Here is a 21,892-nt window from a genome sequence, read left to right as displayed (position 1 = left end):
GGAGGATGGATGGTGGTCAAGGGATTGAGGTTGAACCCGGACAAGATAGAAGCACTTTGTGTGAGAGTGTTTATGGGAGGAGCTAAGGGCTCCAAGTCTGCAATCTAAAGAGACAGAGCAGCTGGGGGAGAGAAAACAAGGAGGACTCCAACTTTCTCACTTTTAAAACCTGCCAAGATTTTGAGACCTGCAAGGTGATAACTGAGCGATCCATAAACTCAGAAAACTGCAAAGCACCAATCAGCTTTTGCAAAATGCTGCGCCTCTGCCTTCCATGTTTGAATTCATACTATGTGGGCAAAAATGGATCACCTGACCTCATGGGGACATCAGCTGATTTATCGTTGGGCAGCACACCCACCCACCATCAAAGTTGGCCCATTCTCCTGATCAAGTTTCCCAACCCTGCAATAAATTCAAGTGGAGAGAGAGGGAGGGAGGGAGAGAGGGAGAAACACCAGCTCAGTAACTATTGACAGGGATGAATACCCTATGCCAGTGTTTCCCAACCACTGTTCCGCGGCACACTAGTGTGCCGCGAGATGTTGCCTGGTGTGCCGCGGGAAAAATTTAAAAATTCGAAAGATTTTTTTTTTTAAGTCAAATTTTCGATTGGGGCGCCGTCACTAGATGACCCCTGGGGTTCCCTCCCTCCCTCCCGCTCTGCGCCTCCCTCCTCCTCCTCCTCCTCCTCCTCCGGGGAGGCCCTTCCTGGCTCTCGGCCAAGGCTTGGCGGCTGCCACTCACTCACTCGCTCGCCCACCCGTCCCTCCATCCCTGCACCCGGCCTCTCCCCCTCCGTCCCCGGCGCGGGGGCTGCCGGGATCCGTAGTCCCCTCGCCCTTGGGCTCCGCGCCCGCGGAGATTGGGCGGCAGGATGGAGCCCGGGGATCCCCGCGGAGGCGGAGCGGCGGAGGCGGAGGCTGCCCCCCAGGTAGGGCTGCGTCGGGGGTTTTTTATTTTTGCAATGCTGCATCCGCACCGGAGGGGACGCATCGGACCGCGGGGAGACCCCTTGGCGGGCGTGCAAGGCAATGCATGCGTGCAGGCGTTGCATGGAGTGCAGTGCAATGCAATGGCAACGCGGCGCCCTGCATGCATGCATGCAACTTCCACCGGCGCTCCGGACTTGGCAGGTGAGGGGGGTCCCCAGTGGGCGGCAGAGAGAGCCGGGAGGGCGAAGGGGAGCCGGGGGGAGCAGCGCTGCTCCCCGAGCCGAGCCCGGGGGGAAACTTCGGCATCGTTGCGCCGGGTGTTGGAAGCGGAGGCTTGCGGGGGCCCCTCACCTGCAAAACCTGGTCGCCTCTCATATATTTCGTGCATTGCATTCATCGCCCGCTTTCTCCTCCAAGGAGCTCCCGGGGGCGCGTGTGGTTCTCCCCGTGTTATCCTCGCAACAACAGCCCTGCGAGGTGGGTCAGGCGAGTGGCCCAAGGGAGCACCCAGGGATTGTCCTGGCCAGGTGGGGTGATTTGAACCCTGCTCTCTGCCCGGTCTTCGTCCTCATTTAGCCCCCACATGTGCATGACTGTGCATGACTGAGGTTTTCCCCCCTCGTCTTGGCTATGGTGTGAGTCTGTGCTGTTAATTAATGGGGTTCTGCCTTCGGAGAAGATGAGCCAGCCCTCAAGGAGGTGATTATGTAATTTGCTAGCGATTCATGTCCCTCCCGGCGTGACGCTGCGCGCTGACATCACGGGGCTGTAATGGTGGTGTGCCTCGAGATTTTTTTCATGAAACAAGTGTGCCTTTGCCCAAAAAAGGTTGGGAAACACTGCCCTATGCTGCCCCCTCTTGATTTTGCTGAATTACACCTCGCACAATTCCTTACTGGCTGGGGCTGATAGCGACTGGATTTCAGCAAGACTTGGATGGCCAGCACTGCTGTGGACTGATAAGCAGAAGCTGGAAGAGCAAACTGCTGATCTCATAATCATGTCGGACAGCAGGTGTTTTCCCTGGCCAGATTTCCCTGGATGTTTAACCAATTTCTGCCTGGACAGTTTCCGACAGCAGCTTGCCAGCTGTGTCAGGGAAATTCTGGACATACGGCAACCCTAACAGCCGTCATGTTCTCACCTTCAAAACCTGGGGGGCGGGCAGGGGCTAATTGTGAACAGTAGGAGCAGGATTGCAACTCTACCTCTTCCCCAGACTTTTGGGTGTTAAGCTGGGTGCATGCGAATAGAGGTTTCTCTAGTCCTCATGAGTGAATGGAAGCAGACATTTCTAATATGTAGTCATATGTACATAGAGCCTGTTCTGATCTGTGGCTGAACATGTTGATGCTGCAGGCAGGGTTAATGATTTGCCTTGAGAGCATATTTAAACTTCTTTTGTTGTCTACCAGCATTATGCTAGCCATTCTTCCCATTTTTTAAATTATAATTTTCAGGTTTATATATTTCAATAATTTTACAGTCATTTTAACATTTTAAAACTTGGTTTTCTTCCCCCCACTTTCTGTGATTCCTTAAATTTATTTTTAATATTTTCTGCATATCCAAATTAACTTAATTTGTTCAAATATACAAAAAAATAAAAAAATTGTCCAGTAGCACCTTAGAGACCAACTAAGTTTGTTCTTGGTATAAGCTTTCACGTGCATGCACACTTCTTCGGACCAAAGCTTACTAGACAATTTTTTTATTTTTAATATATTTTGACTGCATCAGACCAACACAGCTCCCATCCTACCCTTAACTCTTTTGCCTTGGATGAAGGGAATATTGGAAAAATGAAAATTTGTTCATTTATTCATCTACTTTAACTATATACTTTTATGAAACTGCAGGTTATTACATTAATCCTGCCAGTGTCCTGATCTGTTTACAATTTTTTGTAAATATTCAATAAACCGTTTCCATTCTTTTATAAAAAGTTTGTTATCTTGTTTTCTTATTTTTCCGGTCAGTTTCGCCATTTTTGCATATTCCATAAGTTTTTGTATCCATTCTTCTTTTGCTGGGAATTCTTATTCTTTCCATTTTGGGGCAAGCAACAGTCTTCCTGCTGTAGTAGCATACATGAATAAGTTTCTGTACAATTTGGGTAGTTCTGTCCCTATAATTCCTTTTTTTTTACGATGACCATTCTTAAGTCAGGAATAGAGTAGTTGCTTTGGAAGACGATGATCAGGCATCCGAACAACACAACCAGTCCAGTTGATGTTGAACAATCTTTGCTTCAACACTGGTGATCTTTGCTTCTTTCTGTACAGTGGCATTAATTCACCCGTCTTCCCAAGTTATCTGTTAAATATGACACATTGAAGCTGAACATTGGCAGGTTGGATGCCTGAGTCCCCTTCTAATTCCTGGATCCAGCACAGATTCAATTCCTGGAACGACCTGCTTAGCTTGAGGCCATGGCCTTCTAAGTATGGGCTCCTAAAGTAAGAAAGGAAGTGGCTCTGTGCCAGGCGACAAATGGTTCGGTCCCCCTCCCTTGACTTGCTGGTAGTTAGAAAGACAAATGGCAGAGGGCAGAGTTGTGTGAGAGCTAGAAGCTGGAAGCAAAATAGCAGGCCCGGAAGCCAGAGAGACAGAGCCATGCCTGGTTTCTCTTTGATGCCAAGGCTGTGGCAATGGGAGAAGCAAGACCCGCTTGGCATGTTAGTGCTATGAATCCCTCCATTGTAGGCTCAGGTTGTATATATGTGCAAAAAAGAACCCAAATATCATAAAGACACCACCGCCTCTGCTGCCCATTATTCCAAAGGAAACATGAACCCTGGGTAAGCGCCAGGAACCACAGGAATCTTGAACCGCTAGGAGATTGGGGTGGCATCATAGGTGTCCACTTCCTGGGGACCTGGTTGCCCAACCCCCCACAAAATTCCCCATGAAGGGGCCGGGCACCCACAAATTTTGGTGTTGCATGGCACCCACAGCCCTAGGCACCCACGTTTGTGGGGCCAAGCCAACACTCCTGGGTGGCATGCAACACTGGGAGCCAGAGTAGGGGAGAGTTCTCTTGTGCTTAGTTTCTGCTTGCAGGTTTCCCACAGGTGTTGGTGCGACCACTGTGAGAACAGGATGCTGGACTAGGTGGGCTATTGGACTAGTCCCACATCATTCTTATGTTCTTAATGCACAACACAAAAGGTACAAAGCATTTTTGCCTAAAGCAAATTCAAAGCAAGGTTGGGTGGTTGCTCCTTTGGTGAAATGTTTGAGGATTGTGACAGAAGCCGAAAGGGGAATGACTGGAGGATGGGTAACTATCTTTATCTAAAATCTGAAAATGGATCTGAGATGAGGTGTTTCTTCCCTGTCTCTGTGCTTGCTCTCAATGCCACGACTGGGGGCCAGGGCAAATGGCTTACAGTGTCCTGGATGCTTCTCACAGGATCCAAGGTGCCGCCCCATGGAGACATGAACCTGGGTTCAGCCATGAAACTCTCAGCCTAATCTACCTTGCAGGCTTGTTAGAATAAAAGAGCCGTCTTGCCTTGCCTGCCTCCATAGAGGTATCTGCTCAAATCCAAACTCAACATGTGGCTAAAATGTTAGGAGTCATTCTGCAAAGAAACTGAAAAAGTAACTTTAAGAACTGTTTCTTTAGTTTATGGTGTGGTTTTCTGATCTGATAGGGTACAGCTGGTTATGAGTATAAAGGGAGATGGATTGTGATTTGTTTTTGCCTGCAAAAGGACACTCACACACTTTGTGTTTATGCTTGTAAGCTTGTAAATAAAACTCCGTTTGAGTATTTTTACACCTCATGGTCTCTGTCATCTTCTGCCAAAGATACAGCTCCAACATAATAATGTATTATCATGAGTTCGATCATACTACAAAATATACAAATCATAAGCATCCACATATAATTTATACATAGTTATGCAAAGGTTCTTAAACAAGAAATAATAAGCATAATAAATTGCTGTCAGGGAACACCGCGACAAAGGCAGGATTCCTTTCAATAGCAATATTGTAGAGGTAGGTGCTCCAATGCAGGGAAAATATATTCAAATCGCTTTGGAATGCAGCAATAAACAGCAAACAATACAGGAACAGAACAGTGTTTCAAGGATAAGTCAACTGTTTAAAGTCAGTGTTTCATAGAATCATAGAATCATAGAGTTGGAAGAGACCACAAGGGCCATCGAGTCCAACCCCCTGCCAAGCAGGAAACACCATCAGAGCACTCCTGACATATGGTTGTCAAGCCTCTGCTTAAAGACCTCCAAAGAAGAAGACTCCACCACACTCCTTGGCAGCAAATTCCACTGTCAAACAGCTCTTACTTCAGGAAGTTCTTCCTAATGTTTAGGTGGAATTTTCTTTCTTGTAGTTTGGATCCATTGCTCCGTGTCCGCTTCTCTGGAGCAGCAGAAAACAACCTTTCTCCCTCCTCTATGTGACATCCTTTTATATATTTGAACATGGCTATCATATCACCCCTTAACCTCCTCTTCTCCAGGCTAAACATGCCCAGCTGCATTAGCTGTTCCTCATAAGGCATCGTTTCCAGGCCTTTGACCATTTTGGTTGCCCTCCTCTGGACACGTTCCAGTTTGTCAGTTTCCATAGAGGAGCGGGAGAATAAATGGAATGAGTCATAATATGTAAGGTGTGTGACAAACCGGTTAGAAATGCATCACATTTGCCATCAGATTTGTTGTCTGAATCCAACGGTTGTTCCAGAAAGTCCTTGAACCCCAGGTAGATATTGCACAATACAATAAGAGGGGCATCTCCACCCATTTGCCTTACAGGTATTTACACAGCACAGCAATCCTTTTACTGCAGTTCATTGGAGCAAGTCATTCAATGTTGACATAGGAGCCCCATCCATAAAATGCCCTGTGTACATAAATCTGGGTGCAAGAAGCAGTCAAGCTCAGCAATGATCTTAGCCCTTCCTTACGACACCATGATGCCTCTCCTTGTGCTCTGCCTTCTTTCACCACTCTTAGTTGCCTCTGCGGATCCACGTAAGTTATCTATCATTGATCACACCCATTTTCCTACTATGCTGTTAGGGACACAATGAAAGACCAGTACTATGGAATGACATATTAACTGGGCCATCGTTTGATGCTAATCTAGGGGGGTTAAAAACTTTGCTCAAAATGTTCTTGCCACAGACTGATCTTTTATCAAAAGAAATTGCTGAGGTGCGTGGAAGAGCTAGTCCCACCCTCCGCATTTGGACTCCCATGCTAGCTTTTGAGTGGATGCCTTTGGTGATGGGGAATCACAGAATCATAGACTGGTAGTAATCTGTTAAGCCTTCTGTAAGTTCTAAAGGTAGGTTGGCTGAAATATACAGTATTTAGCTAAGTGCTACTGTGTGTGTGTGTGTGTGTGTGTGTGTGTGTGTGTGTATGTGTAGTGCAATGGATGAGCCTAAGTCATGTCCACTAACTTCAAAAGGTCTACTCTTAGTAGGTAAAAAGGGTAATGGAAAAGGACCCCTGGACGGTTAAGTCCAGTATGACTAGCATTGGGAGGCATATTTTGCATGGATCTATCTATTTATCTGTCTGTCTATCTTTTGGAAAAACACTCGGGAAGGCCACCACCTTCCCAAGATACCGGGGGGGGGGGGGTGTCTCTCCAGTGGGCACTCTCTGGTTGTAAATCTTCCTCAGTCCAGAGAGACCGGTGATAAGCGACCCCTCCCTCCTGAGAGGAGCATGCTCGTCTTCTGGCATCTCATAGCAGAATAAAGAGTCAATTAGTAGCTCTATCACTACTTTAATTTACACTCTATATACAAAGAATCCATCAGCATGTCTGTGCTCTCTCAGCACCAGTACAGAACAGCATCTCACACAGAAGTGAAACTAACTTTCAACAGAACTCCAACATTACTGAGACTTCCTGTCTCACACTCTCAGACACTCACATGTTATAAACAGCATAGTGCTACTTGCTGAGCAGCATGGGTAGATAAAATCCTAACAATATCAACTGTGCCATCATTTGATGCTGGGGGGGGGGGTTTAAAAACTTTGCACAGAATGTTCTTGCCACAGCAAAAGGAAGAGCTGAGGTGCACACAAGAGCTAGTGTTTTTTCTCCATTTACATTTCCATGCTAGCTTTGGAGTGGATGCCTTTGGTGATGGGGAAATCATAGAATCATAGACTGGGAGTAATCTGCTGTAAATTCTAAAGGTGTTGGCTGAAATATACAGTATTCAGCTAAGTGCTATTCAGAGTATATACCGTATTTTTTGCTCTATAAGACTCACTTTTTCCCTCCTAAAAAGTAAGGGGAAATGTGTGTGCGTCTTATGGAGCGAATGCAGGCTGCACAGCTATCACAGGAGCCAGAACAGCAAGAGGGATTGCTGCTTTCGCTGCGCAGCGATCCCTCTTGTTGTTCTGGCTTCTGAGATTCAGAATATTTTTTTTCTTGTTTTCCTCCTCCAAAAACTAGGTGCGTCTTGTGGTCTGGTGCGTCTTATAGAGCGAAAAATACGGTATATTGCAATGGATGAGCCTAAGTCATGTCCGCTAACTTCCAAAGGTCTACTCATAGTAGGTAAAAGGGGTAATGGCAAAGGACCCCTGGAAGGTTAAGTCAAGTAGGACTAGCATTGGGAGGCATATTTTGCATGGATCTATCTATCATCTATCTATCGATCTACTATCTATCTAAACAACCCAGGTAGCTATGTTGCCTGCCATGTAAGCAGCAAAATGCTATTGCCTTGGTTGTTTTCTACTGCTGGTTGATCTTCTCTTGACTTTCTTGACTAAATCTCAACATGCCGCAGGCAGTGGTGAGACTGGGGCCATTGGTGGTGTGTGTATGAAAATGTGCCACTCTTGATGACACAGAAAATTGGTGTTTGTTAGTACACCACCTCTATACGTACTGCACTCAAATGCAAGTTGTGTACCCCATTTTACAAGAGCAGCATGCACAGCTGCCTTTCTGGACATATCCGGGCAGGAGCTAGGGACAGTGCATCCCATTTCTTCACTTGAGATGACATGGGAAGTACCGCCTTGCCCTGCCCTTCTAGCGACGCCATACCTGTTGCCACTGTCTCCGCTTCTCCCCCTGCTTGGCTGCCTTGGCTGTGGGTGGAAAAGCATTGCTAGCACTGATGCCTAATTCAGGTACAATACTGCTGAAATGGCCGAAGTTACTGCATGCTTGCTAGATCATTCGTGGTGGAGGAGGCAGGGCAGGTGGGGCACCTGTGAAGCTGCCACTTTTGGAACTTCTGCTGCCTGAGGCAGTTGCCTCCGTTTGCCTAATGGCAGAGCCAGTTCCATGCTGGTGCACTGGTGGGGTTGGAGCTGCAAAGCCACCAGTCCAGCACCCAGTTAACATAATTAGCAATTTGTTTAGGCCTGATGAAAGAAGTGCTTCCTCTTGCACAACAACTCATAAAGCACTTTCTGAAATTCACTGCCACAAGGTTTGGTGGTGGTACTGCCTTAGAAGGAATGAAAGTAGAATTAGATCAATCCCTGGAGGAGAGGCTCCTCAGTGGCTTTGAGCCATGTGAGCTAAAATTTAGATGCTAAATGTAACCTCCTAGTTTCAGAGGCACCATACATCTGAAGGCCAAGTGCTCAAGACAAACATCTAGGAGAAGGATGATGTCTTCCTGCCCTGTGTGTGACCTTCCTGGACCAGGGTATCCACTGGACAGTGAGCCCCGTATTCCCAGCTTTGCTTGAAAAGGAAAAGGAAAAAGAGTATGTGTCTAGCATAGGGTTGCCATATTTCAAAAAGTGAAAATCTGGAGAAAAAAGTTGTTGAGCTTTTATTGGAAATTCACAGAATCAAGACTTCCGACATAGGTGTCATATGTCCAGATTTTTCTGGACATTTAAGCAATTTCTGCCCAGACACTGCTTCCGACTGCAGTATTCTGGCTATGTCTGTGAAATTCTGGACATATGGCAAAGTTAGGGTAGTATTTCGACAACCAAGAATATTAGGGTAGAAGTACAGTCTCTCTCTCTCTCTCTCTCTCTCTCTCTCTCTCTCTCTCTCTCTCTCTCAGAAATGTCGTGCTCCCCAGCTTTCAGTGTCCCCCCCCCCCTTACCTACCCATGAATAATTGTTTTGGGCACTCATGTTTCTGAAGGCATGTAGTAGATCACTGGAAGGTGAAAACTGGGCAAGATGGCATTTTGGCTGGAAAAGCACCTTACCTTTTAGAAACACTTCTATTAAAATTTGTTAATTATAACAACGGCACACATGTAAAGCACCTTGCTTCCGCCAAAGAATAACAGGAGCTGTAGTTTGTCAAGGGTGCTGAGTACAGTTGTACTATGAGGGGTGAGCTACAGTTCTCAGGATTTTGGGTGGAGGCTAAGTGCTTTAAGTATACTTTAAATGCATGGTGTGTATGCAGCCAAGGTCAGAACCAGGAGGACACATTTCACATTGTGGTGTGTACTCTTGGGAATATGCTGCCCACAGCCAGCATTACGCACTGAATGGGACATAGGCTTTCCCCCATTTTGTTCAATGCCTGAGGGTGCTTCAGTCCCATAGTTGTATGATGTTCTTCTCTTGTCTTCCAGCAGCCTTGAAATGTATACAAGGCTATGATGCTACCCAAGCTCCGACAGATTGTAAAAATGGTTCAGACGCCTGTGTGACCATCAAGGATGAGTACACACTGACAGGTAAGGAAGCGTTGGAAGAAGGAGAGGGTCATGGAAACCTGACAAGTATCTGGCATCATGTGGTTCCTCTTGGAGGCTTTGAGAATGATCAGGAATCAGCATGACAATTGACAGGGTCGATGGCTTGCCCAGTGGTATGCCGAGAGTTGCTGGCACCCGGGGCAGGCAAGCAGCCAATGCCTCCATAGCACACACACCCCTCATCGGGACCCAGCGGGGCTATGTTACACCACCTACCTGCCCACACAACTTCATGGGTGAACCCCCCTGATGCTTGTGAAGAAGAGTGCCATGCTGTACTGTGGTGGCCTCCCTCCACCCACACCCAGTCTGTGAGGGACTGGGCTGCTTTGCTGCTTTGCAAGGTGGAGATCCCCACAGAAGCCGGAGCCTGCCTGCAGAATTTTGCACCCGGGGCCACTGCCTTCCTGGTCCACCCACCCTATGCCAGTGGTCTTGCCTCTGGTACAGGTGCTATTTAGGGAGCCTGTACCTCCCCCTCCTGTGTTTCCGACCTCAGGGCAGTTATGTCTAAGGTGGTTTTTGGTTCAACCTGCTGGATGGTAATGAGGCAACATGGCTGTGTATGCCAATGGCACAAATCCCTTTACTTAAAAATACACTACAACACACCTAGCAAAGTTGCAAACAGGAAGCCTTTTCCACAGCTCTACCTTGAGATGGTGGGATTGAACCTGGGACCTTGGTCACCAAAAGCAGATGCTCCTATGTTTCTATGATTATACTGTGTTCTTGTCTGATCTACAGGCTCTTATACTCTGGGAGGCCATATTCCCTTGGGAGAACTTGGAACCAAGGTGGAAGGGCAAGGCAGAGCAGAGACAATAGAGTTAGGCAGAGAATGAAAAATTCTGGGGGATGGGGTCTCTTGACCTGCTGTTTGTCTTTTTTTATCTTCCGGTAAACAGACCCAAAGTTTAATGCAACATTCTATACATGTGGGAGAAATTTTTCTTGTGCCCGTGCTTTTACCATCACCATAGCAGATGGGAAATATTTGCGCCACACCTCGGCTTGCTGTACCACAGATGGCTGCAATGCAAACTTAAAATGGGGAGGTAAGTCATCATCTGGCCCCTCTCTGACAACAGAATTACAAATCAGGGTCCCTTGTGCACCCAGGTTGATTTCTGCTCATGGTGCTATTGGGGCGGTTTCAATCATGTTTGTGTGTGCAAAGGTTTTGGGCTAGTCACATGGCTTCATTTCCAATCAGTGTGCATCCCATTACTTCCTGTGGAACCCCCTTAACTTTTCATTCTACAAATGTATTGGTTTATGTTTCCCCCATTTTTGTTGCTCTATAGCCAGCCCCTCCAGCCAGTGACAACGATGTAGTAGAATCAGGGAAGCATCACTGAACAAATCAAAGCAGGATACATCCGCCATGAATGCAGTGTTATTGTTTCAAGAACACACTGCAAAAAGAAATTAGAAATTGTTATAACGATAGAAAAAGACTCTATGTAAAATCGTGTAGAAAAGTTTTCTGCTCTATGGTGCCATCTGCTGTCACAGCATTATAACAAATGTAAAACGTTCTTTCTTTACTAATGTTTCTTTATTACTAATGTATTCTTTATTCTTTATCTGAGTCCATACACAATTTGCATTTGAAATTGGTAGGAATAGCATGGAGTGTATGAAGTTTTAGTCCCTCTACCTGTTCTCATCCTAATGTAAGGCAGGCAAAAAAGTTGTTTCTGGACCTCATTCTTTCTGACAATGAAAATGTTAGAAGAAAACAACATCAAAATAAAGTGCTTGTGGGGGAACGGGCTCAGTGGGTGCCTGCATGTTGCCAACCACCATCGCCCCCTCAGTTTGGGAATGCCGTCCATAACAAGCAAGTGTTCTTAGACAGGTGTGGGGAACCAGTGGCACTCCAGGTGTTGCTTAACTGTACCATCCTTCAGCCCCAACAAGCATGGCCAGCGGGCAAGGATGTTGTGAGTTGGTAGTTTACCAACATCTGGAGGGCCAATGTTAGCCCACACCTGGCGTGAGAAGAAGGAACTCTGAGTGTGGGACAGGATTGTGTGGGGAGAAGCTGACCTCCTGATAATGGTGTTTCTGCGGCCTGCCTGGAAGAGATGAGGGTGGGTTCAGAAAGATGTGGGTCTACGGTGAGCCAGTCCAGAGCTTCTGCTGTTGCATTCACACAACTCCAACCTCCTGCATCCTTTTCCTGCTCCACCATGTGCAAGTACTCCATGTACTGCTGTTTCCCATCTCACTTCTAGCACACACCAGTAGCAGCCACTGTGATGTGATGGATCAGGCAGGGCAGTTGCATGGGTGCTTGGTGGTCCTCCATACAGATAAACGGCAGAAATGCCAGCATTAGGAGGGTTGCTTCACCCCAAGACACTGGCTGCTAGTGTGAATCAGGCCTGTCAAAGTACCATCAAGCCTCTTCTTAGATTCCTATTTAGAAATCCCCACACCACTTGCTTCTCTCTTCTTTGCTTCCTAGTTCCTCCAGCTTCTTCTAGAAAGAATGGGCTCATTTGCCCAATTGGATGTTTTGCTGAGACAGAGGAAAGTTGCAATGGCGGAAAAGTCTCATGCACAGATGCAGAAAATACTTGCATCAACGTAACAGGCACCTATGGCCCTAAGGAAGGTATTTAGCAGGGGAGGAAGAGGGTTTGTGTGGGGTAGAGGGAACAGGTGGGAGGAGAATGCTGTCTCTGGAGCTTCCAGAGATGGTCCAACCATGAGCCAATATGAGATGGACACCTCAGGTGGCAGAGCAAGAGACCTGCTGCCCTGAACCCCAAGTAACAATCTTCCAGGGTGTTCTCTGATGCAAACATCATTGAAATGAACAAGCGCTGTGCCAGAGCATGCAGGGATTGTATCCATGATAAGGTGCTAATGACTTGTGTGTATTGTCCTTTGGTGCACTTAAATGTCTTGGGTGAGGGATTGAATTTGGGCTCCTTCACATAAGTCATTTTCAAGTGAGTAGAACCTTGAGATCATCTGATTAAGCTAAATGTTGGAACGTTCAGATTGGCCAAATAAGGAAGTCTTGTATGAGTCAGAATTAGGTACATGTAAAGGAATAGAAGGCACGTTTCATCATATGTGATGGACTTGTAGAGCAGCTAAAGGATTTTAGGAGATTATATGTAATGAGATGAAAAAAAAATATTTAAGAGGACTCTCCCAAAAAGACGAGAAGCTTTTCTTCTAGTGATATTTGGAAGAGATGTACCAAAGAATCAAAGACAAGACAGCTTTCAAGGAGGATTGGAAAATGTTTATAAAATATTGTAAACATGTTCAAATGCTAGCAGGTTTGGAGTAAGCTAACCAGTAAAAGTTTTTTTCAGAATAAGGTAGAGGAAAGAATGTATAGAGTAATTATAATATGCGGCAGCAAAAGATAATTTGAGAAAACCAAGGAAGGGTAGAAAGAAAGTCGATTACCAAGGGAATGCATACCGGAAAATGTTTGACTAGTTGTATTTTATTTTTTTGAAATTTAAAATCTATAAACAAACAAATATTCTTCGCCTAGTGCATAGTTAAATGATGGGATTCAGTCTTATAAGACGTAGTGATGATGGCCACAATCTTGGATGACTTTAAAAAATTATTGGACAGATTCACAGAGGATAAAACTGTCAATGACTATTAACCATGTCTACTTGCAGATTCCAAGTCTTTTGTCATAAAGGGTTGTGGAACAAGCAACGTGGGTGAACTCCATAGCCTAAACGGGTTCATTAACGGAACCTGCTACAAAATGCGAACCGCAATGTGGAAGCCTGCTAAATCCTCCAGCACCAAGCATATCCTGGGGAAGAGTTCCTTCCTCCTTCTGCTACCCAGTATCTCTAGCATTCTCTTTATGAGGTTTCTCTCCTGAGTTTTATTCCCATGCCAGCCAACTTGTAGTATCCATGCCGTGAGCTTTTAGGCACTGGAATGGACAAATCTGTCAAGATCAGTGCTCTTAAGTTTCTCATTTTTAAAAAAATCTTAAATTCAATGCTCCACAATACTAGAGCAATCTGCATTTTTTATATATATAAAAAAACTGTTGAAAATCCATCCACATTTTAGCATGAATTTCTCCTAATAAACACAATTTGTAATTGCAGTTTGACTAGTGTAGTGTTTTGCTAGCATTCCCCCCTAAAAAAAGCATTTGTACATATGTTATTATCACCAAAATATGCACTTTTGGCACTTTTCCTACATAAATGCATTTTTGTATACACCGTTTGGTTTATGAACTACATCGCAAAATTCTGAGAAATGGGAAATTTGAAGGCTGAGTTTTAGTTTGCGTATTGATATGGGAAGTGCAAATGAGTTAGTTTCTCATTAATATGCAGACAAAATTGAATTTCTTCCTCAACCCAACTTGGGGACCAAACGACAATTCGTCCCATCCTCCTCCAGGTTTCTTTTCAGGGTTCCTGACTGTTTTCTGAATGAAAGATTGCAGGCCCAATAAAGGATATTCAGTCCAAAAATGATTCTTTTTGCTTCTCCCAGATGACTCTCCCAGAGTTTAAGGAAGGCTTTAGCACTAAGGGGAGGTCCCAGTCAGAGTCTTCGTACATGGCTGGGTGGGGTGGCGCAGGTGAGGCTACAGAGGAGATAGTTGTGTTTCTTCCTAATGTAACTTTGTATTGATTCAAAAAGTGATTTGGCCAGCCTGGGGCAAAGCAACACTCCTTAGGTTTGTCCAAGATTATTGTATATAAAAAAAGAGATGAACTTCAGTTAAAACAAATGAAGAAACTAAAACCCAAAATCAGAAGCAAGCCTCACTACGATTCCAGCCATGCCTATGCTCCTAGCCGTATCTCCATTTTGTCAAGCGAGAAGCCTGAGCACAGCTCAAGGACATAAACCAGAGTGTGCAGCCCAGCTGGTGAACAGTAGCAGATTGAGAAGTATTGGGTCCCTTCATAGTAGGCACCAGTGACAGCAGTGAATGTCCTGGCTGAGTGCATGGAGGTGGTTGGAGGATGGATGGTGGTCAAGGGATTGAGGTTGAACCCGGACAAGACAGTAGTAGTAGTAGAAGAAGCAGTTTTGTGTGTGTGTGTGTGTTTGTGTGTGTTTGTGTGTGTTTTTATGGGAGGAGTTAAGGACTCCAAGTCTGGAGTCAAAAGAGACAGAGCAGCTGGGGGAGAGAAAATAAGCAGGACTCCAACTTTCTCACTTTTAAAACCTGCCAAGATTTTGAGACCTGCAAGGTGATAACTGAGTGATCCATAAACTCAGAAACCTGCAAAGCACCAATCAGCTTTTGCAAAATGCTGTGCCTTTGCCTTCCATGCTTGAATTCATACCATGTGGGCAAAAATGGATCACCTGACCTCATGGGGACATCAGCTGATTTTCTGTTGGGCAGCACACACACCCTGCCTTCAAAGTTGGCCCATTCTCCTGATCAAGTTTCCCAACCCTGCAATAAATTCAAGTGGAGAGAGAGAAACATCAGCTCTGTAACTATAGACAGGGATGGAGACCCTATGCTGCCCCCTCTTGATTTTGCTGAACTACACCTCCCACAATTCCTTACTGTTTCAAGCTGGCTGGGGCTGATAGCCACTGGATTTCAGCAAGACTTGGGTGGCCAGCTCTGCTGTGGACTGATAAGCAGAAGCTGGAAGAGCAAACTGCTGATCTCATAATCATGTCAGACAATAGGTGTTCTAAGCATCCACAGTTGCTGGGTTTATGCACCTGAAAACTCTAAGAAGCTGCAGCAATGATTCTTGCTCTTCTGCCTAATGTCACTGAAGCTTCTACGAGTCGAAGAGGCTGAGTGGGCACCTATGGGGTAATGCGATCCTGCAAGTAACTCGGTCCCAAGCTGTTAAGGGCTTTATATACATATGAAGGCTGTGGTCATACAGCTGTTTATTCCATTTCCCCAACGTTTCCCTAACTGTTGATTTCCCCATTATCTCTGGCAAGTCACATGACATAAAAGCCATTTGCAGAAAACTAATGGAATATAGTACATATTTGGAACTCATTTCCATGTTATTTGATTCCGGAAAAAACGTCAGTTTGCAGCTCACTTAACCTGGAAATTCATGGGAGTAAAGTCATGAAATTTGGGGTGGTTAGATCAGCATACAGTCCTTTCCTGCTATTTCCATGGGGGTCTCATGGGGGAGCAGAAGCATATATGTGTGGAAAGGGTGGGTAAGCAACAACAACGTCCAATGATGTTTGTTGCTGTGTCGTGCCCATTGCTGTGAAAGAAATTTAGCATGTCCAGGACATAGGAGCCAACTCCTAGGGCCCCCCACAATAAAACATTTGAGAGTCTGCCCCCCCCCAAGTTGAAGGGCCTTCCCATTCAAATGATATGTGTGCACTGAGTCATGTGATTGATTATGTGGGGCGGGGCCCACACAATATTTTATTCAAGTTGGCACCCCTGGTCCGGAATATTGGTCAACAAGCCACAGTTCCGCAACACAACAGGTATTGCAGCATGAAATGAATGTTAGGAAACAGGACAGAAGCACTAACATTATATTCAGGAAAACAAACACACCTTAAGAGTAACACCTTTAATTTGGCCCCATAACATATTGCCAATCAGAGAGCACTTTTGGGTAGATGTGTAATATGATGATAGGGTCTCGCTCCTATCAGCTGTTGTGCTGTCATGTTCTATGCTCGCTACAGTTTTCCGACCAAGCGCAAGGAAAGTTCCACATGTCCATGGCCAGCAAGCACATATTTGTTGCTGGTCACTCTCCCCCATTTATCTTTGGAGCCCAGTTGGACCACGAGCCAAATCCCCCCACAGCTGGACTGGAATAGAGATCCCTGATGTAGCTGCCATCTGAGCTCGAGTTTCCCTTTCTCTTTTGCATGTGTTCCCAAGGTCATGCAGACGTCTCTGATCGTCTACCTCTTCATTCTCCTGCCTGTTCCAGGTAGGTCAGTAGGACTTAACCCCTTAGGCCAGGGACAGCCAGTGTAATGCATTCCAGGCATTCCAGGCACTGTTGGATTCCAGCTCCCATGATATTATTCCCATTTGATATTATTTACTCCTGCCTTTGCCAATAGCTCCCAATACAGTAGATGGGAGTTGTAGTACAAACTGTGGGGTAACCAGCCTCATATAAGCAACATGCTTATGTCTAATTAATGTATGAAGGGGTTAATGTCATAGAGTAAACTGGTCTGCAAGGCTTAGTTAGGCCACTCCCTCTCACCTTGGGAGGAAGGCAATCAAAGGCCTTTGTTTACTTCAATCTACCAGAGATGTTCAATGAGTGAAGAGGTTTTGAGCTGGTTGCTACAGTTCAGGCCACATGGCTCTTACAAGCCATTGTTGTGTTTGTATACCAATAATTTAGGAACTTTCACCACTGTAACTAAGGCAGGTTTTACTGCCTGTGCAACGTTTTCTGAATGCTGTATGGAAAAGCACCATGAATATAACCTTTGGAGGGTTTGTAAGTAAACCATTTTAACTTACCAAATCTATGGTCTTTTTCTATGCTAGGGGAAGAGGTGAACTTTGGAAGGACCTTTGAAGGACACATTTTAAGGATCTAACAACCTTTATTTCCATGCTTTACTTTGCTACAAATTTTGTGATTTTATAGCTCTACTGGGGTTCACTCACCAAACAGCACTTGGCTGGATCTTGGCATCCAGGGAATTCTCCTCCTCCATTTTGTGGTTTGCTATGCCATTTTGTGGTTTACCCAGGGTGCCAAAACCAGATCCTCCAACTGTCCCTGTTTTTTAGGGACAGACTCAGATTTACAGAAGCCACCCAAAGTTTCTGATTTGATCCTGGAATGTCTCGCTTTCCTTAGGACATCCCTATTTTCATTGGAGAAATGTTGGGGGGTATACAAAATGTCTTGGGCCAGCCCTGAATAAAGCTCACTTGCTACCACCTGACTGGAACTCAGCCCTTTATTTAATTCTGCCATTTCCTTTCCCTTCCAGGAGTTTGCTTGAACTGTGAACGCTGCAGCAGCAGCAACAGTGACTCGTGCATTGGGACGCCCTATACCTGCCCACTATCTGAAGATGCCTGCCTTATATTCACCTCGGAGAACATTGTTGGTGGGTGATTATTTGGCCCTTTGCCAAGGTCTGGGCATGGCCACAGGCAAAAATGGGTAGTGCCTCTCTCTGTGTGTGTGCATTTAAAAAGCAAATCAGGATATGAATGTCAAAAATAAATGAGTAAGTAAACAAAAATTAATGTACTCAGATTGACATTGCTGTTGATTTCTTTTTTGCCTTTCCTCCATGAAAAACCCCAGGAAATGACCGATGGTTCTCCACGTTCAAAGGCTGCACCAAGAAAAAGTTCTGCCCTCCGACGCCCATGGGCTTCACTTTCCCAAACCAGCGCAAACGGAGAGCTGCCAAGTGTTGCCACAAAGATCTCTGCAATGCTGGATCAGTGACACGTAAGCACCTTGGCAGGACTTTTCCAAGCTCTTCCTCTTCGATGGGGTGATTCGCGTCACCAAACTGCACCCCAGCATTGGACACTGGTTGCTCCTGGGAAACATTGCCATGGAGAATTGTGAACCAATCTCAACCAGCAGCCATGATTTGTAACACGCTTCATTGCAATGGCAGTAGTGACCTCTGAGAACATCTAGTATGAACTAGGTCACATTTAAAGCACATGTCTCCCCACCTCAAAGAATCTAGGGAACTGTAGTTTGCAAAGAGTGCCAGGGATGGTAGCTCCATGATGGGTTAAGGATGGTTCCCAGGATTCTTTGGGGGAAGCCATATGCTTGTGAATAGTTAGAATATGTCCCTAGAGTACAGCCATTAGGTTTGCCATATTTCAAAAAGTGAAAATCTGGACAGAAAAGTTGGTGAGCTTTCTCCCCTCTGTTTTTTTTCTTCAAAGTTGTTAAGCTCTGAATGAGTTATTTTTAAGGGGAAATCGCTGGGTTAGCATACGGCCAGATTTCCCTGGATGTTTAGCTGATTTCTGACTGGACAGTTTCTGGCAGTCACTTACCAGCTATGTCTGGGAAATTCTGGACACATGGCAACCCTAACAGCCATCATGTTCTCACCTTCAAAACCTGGGGGCGGGGCTGTTTGTGTATGGCAGGAACAGGATTGCAACTCTACCTCCTCCCCAGGTGTTTTGGGTGTTAAGATGGATGCATACAAATTTGTTTGTAAATATTCAATAAACCATTTCCATTCTTTTATAAAAAGTTTGTCATCTTGATTTCTTTTTTCCCAGGTAAGTTTAATCATTTCTGCATATTCCATAAGTTTTTGTATGCTTTCTTCTTTTGCTAGGAATTCTTATTCTTTCCATTTTGGGGCAAGCAACATTCTTGCTGCTGTAGTAGCATACATGAATAAGTTTCTGTACAGTTTGGGTAGTTCTCTTCCTATAATTCCCCCCCCCTTTTTTTACGGTAACCATTCTTAAGTTGGGAATAGAGTAGTTGCTTTGGAAGATGGCGTTTCTAAGTGGTCCATGTTTCGCAAGCATACAGCTAGCAGGAGTGATCCCACTTGCCTTCTTTTGGTGTGTGTGAATGTGTGAATATGCTCACAGAGAGCCAGTGTGGTGTAGTGGTTAAGAGCGGTAGTCTCGTAATCTGGCGTACTGGGTTCGCGTCTCCGCTCCTCCACATGCAGCTGCTGGGTGACCTTGGGCCAGTCACACTTCTCTGAAGTCTCTCAGCCCGACTCTCCTCACAGGGTGTTTGTTGTGGGGGAGGAAGGGAAAGGAGAATGTGAGCCGCTTTGAGACTCCTTTGGGTAGTGATAAAGCGGGATATCAAATCCAAACTCCTCCTCCTCCTCACAGCTATGACACATTGAAGCTGAACATTGGCAGGTTGAGGACAGATACAAGGAAGCACTTCTTCATGTAAGCACATAGTTAAACCGTGGAACTCAATCCTATGGTAGACAGTGATGGCCTCCAGTTTTTAAAGAGGATATATACAAATTCATGGAGGATAAGGCTATCTGTGGCTACTAGCCACAATGGCTACACTCTTCCTCCATACTCTAGTGTTGAGTGGAGGCGGGGAGGGCAGATTGTATGCCTGTGCCCCCTTCTAATTCCTGGATCCAGCACAGATTCAATTCCTGGAACAACCTGCCTAGCTTCCGGCTTGAGGTCATGGCCTTCTAAGTATGGGCTGCTTAGGGAAGGTGGTTCTGTGCTGGACAATAAATACTTGAGTCCCCCTCCCTTGACTTGTTGGTAGTTAGAAAGACAAATGGCAGAGGGCAGAGTTGTGTGAGAGCTAGAAGCTGGAAGCAAAGTTGCAGGCTGGGAAGCCAGAGAGACAGAGCCATGCCTGGTTTCTGCTTCAATCCAAGGCTGTGGCAATGGGAAAAGCAAGACCCTCTTGGCGTGTTAGTGCTATGAATCCCTCCATCATAGGCTCAGGTTGTATATATGTGCAAAAAAACAACAACCCATATACCATAAAGGCGCCACTGTCTCTGCTGCCCATTATTCCAAAGGAAACATGAACCCTGGGTGAGAGCACTGGAATCTTGCACCACTGGGAGATTGGTGTGGCATCATAGGTGCCAGGGCCCTGGGGCCCTGGGTGCCCGAGGGCTCACAGAATTCCCTATGAAGGGGGAACAAAGTTGGGTGGTTGCTCCTTTGGTGAAATGTTTGAGGATTATGACAGAAGCCTAAAGGGGAATGACCGGAGGATGGGTAACTATCTAAAATCTGAAAATGGATCTGAGATGAGGTGTTTCCTCCCTTGTTTCCCTTGTTTCTGTGCTTGCTCTCAGTGCCACGGCTAGGGACCAGGCCAAATGGCTTACAGTGTCCTGGATGCTTCTCGCAGAATCCAAGGTGCCGCCCCACGGAAACATTAAACTGCCACGGCTGGGAGCGCAAATGTGTCTACTATGATGTTTCCGTACAACAGGGTAAGGCCGCATTCAGACAGCTCTTTATTCCATTTTCCTGACGTTTGATTACCTGATAACTTTCACGTTTTATGCAATCTTTCACACGATTTCACTTTGGGAAATCTAGCAGAACCGAGTGGAATTTTAGTGCCCATTTCCATGTCAATTGCTCAACTTAAACCAAATCAACATTCTTCTCAATTCCTGCAGGTGATGAGATATACACCTATGCCAAACGTGGCTGTGGAACCAAACATGCCTGTGTGAGTGGGCCACGTACTCTCGGGATACCTGGATTGTATGTAGAAATATGGAAGAACGCCATGTGCACTCCAGCTGTCAAATACATGCACTAGCAAGTTGCTAGGCCCTCAAAACATAAATGAACATGTGTTGAAACATCTCTTCAGCTTCCTGGAAGATAAGGAGAGATTAAAAAGTAATGAATCCAGGCATCATTATTAGCAGGCAATTTCCATTTCCACTAATCCTATGCAATTTTATACCTTGAATATTTTTCTTTGCCAGTGAATAAAATCATGTCAAGAGTGAAGAAGTTTCTGTTTCTTTGAGGCTCCTGGGATGACTCTAAATAACTGCATGCTCCTTTTTCATGGTTAACAGTAGCCTGTGTTTGGGAACTCACTGCAACAGGCACTTCTGTGCAAGCCAGAAATGCCCATCATTTCCACATTGCCATTCTGTAAGTCAGGCATGAGGAATCTTCAGCCCAGATCTGAACTGCCACGAGCAGCAGTTTCGCTTGCAAGGCCATGTTCTTCAAACCACACCCATCTGCTCCACACCTGATGTTATATGTGATGGCAGGTGTGTGGCAGGTGCAGATGTGGTTGGATTGGCTGTGTGACCAAGTGCCCCATGGGAAGCTATATAGTGCAGCCAGTCCCTGCAGAAAGTAAGGTTGAAGGCATTACCCATCCGGAGGGGATGCTCACAGGGGACCACAAGACCCCAAAGGGTTCCCTACTCCTGTCCTAAGTTTATTCATGCTTATTGATACTCTTTCTGGCTTTCAAAAATTATTGTGCTTTGCAAAATGGTATGTATCCCCTTTTAATCATCCAGTCTTATGTGAGCAAGAGACAGCAGGGAGATAAGTCACAGTCTTGGTATAAAGTCAATGTTGGGCTAGTAACTGGTACAGCCAGCCAGAAAAAGGACATTCATTTAGTTATGCCATTTGCCATGAACACGTTAACAAGTGGCTTGATAACAGTGCTCCCTGGGCAGCTCAGAGAATCAACAAAGCATGAAAGTACATGATTCAGCCATAAAGCAATGAAGACACAGATTTAAATGTAATTAAAATGATGGGTCTTTAAAGTTCTGGGG

General features: G+C 45.5%; 1 protein-coding gene across 1 annotated transcript; it reads left to right on the top strand.

The window, feature by feature from the left end:
* Positions 1 to 15,344: 15,344 nt before the first annotated feature.
* LOC310710549 (phospholipase A2 inhibitor gamma subunit B-like) lies at positions 15,345 to 21,095 on the top strand. Its single transcript, XM_083511431.1, has 6 exons — positions 15,345 to 15,452; positions 16,518 to 16,569; positions 17,603 to 17,722; positions 17,926 to 18,075; positions 20,417 to 20,557; positions 20,750 to 21,095. Exons 2-6 carry the CDS (start codon positions 16,521 to 16,523, stop codon positions 20,893 to 20,895), a joined length of 606 nt encoding a protein of 201 aa, XP_083367557.1. The 5' UTR covers positions 15,345 to 15,452; positions 16,518 to 16,520; the 3' UTR covers positions 20,896 to 21,095.
* Positions 21,096 to 21,892: the final 797 nt, after the last annotated feature.

Source organism: Podarcis liolepis, assembly GCF_965112155.1.
Source record: "Podarcis liolepis genome assembly, chromosome: 7".
In the NCBI taxonomy this organism is placed as follows: Eukaryota; Metazoa; Chordata; class Lepidosauria; order Squamata; family Lacertidae; genus Podarcis; species Podarcis liolepis.
Note: the sequence above shows the minus strand (reverse complement) of the source record. Positions and strands in the feature narration are given on the sequence as shown.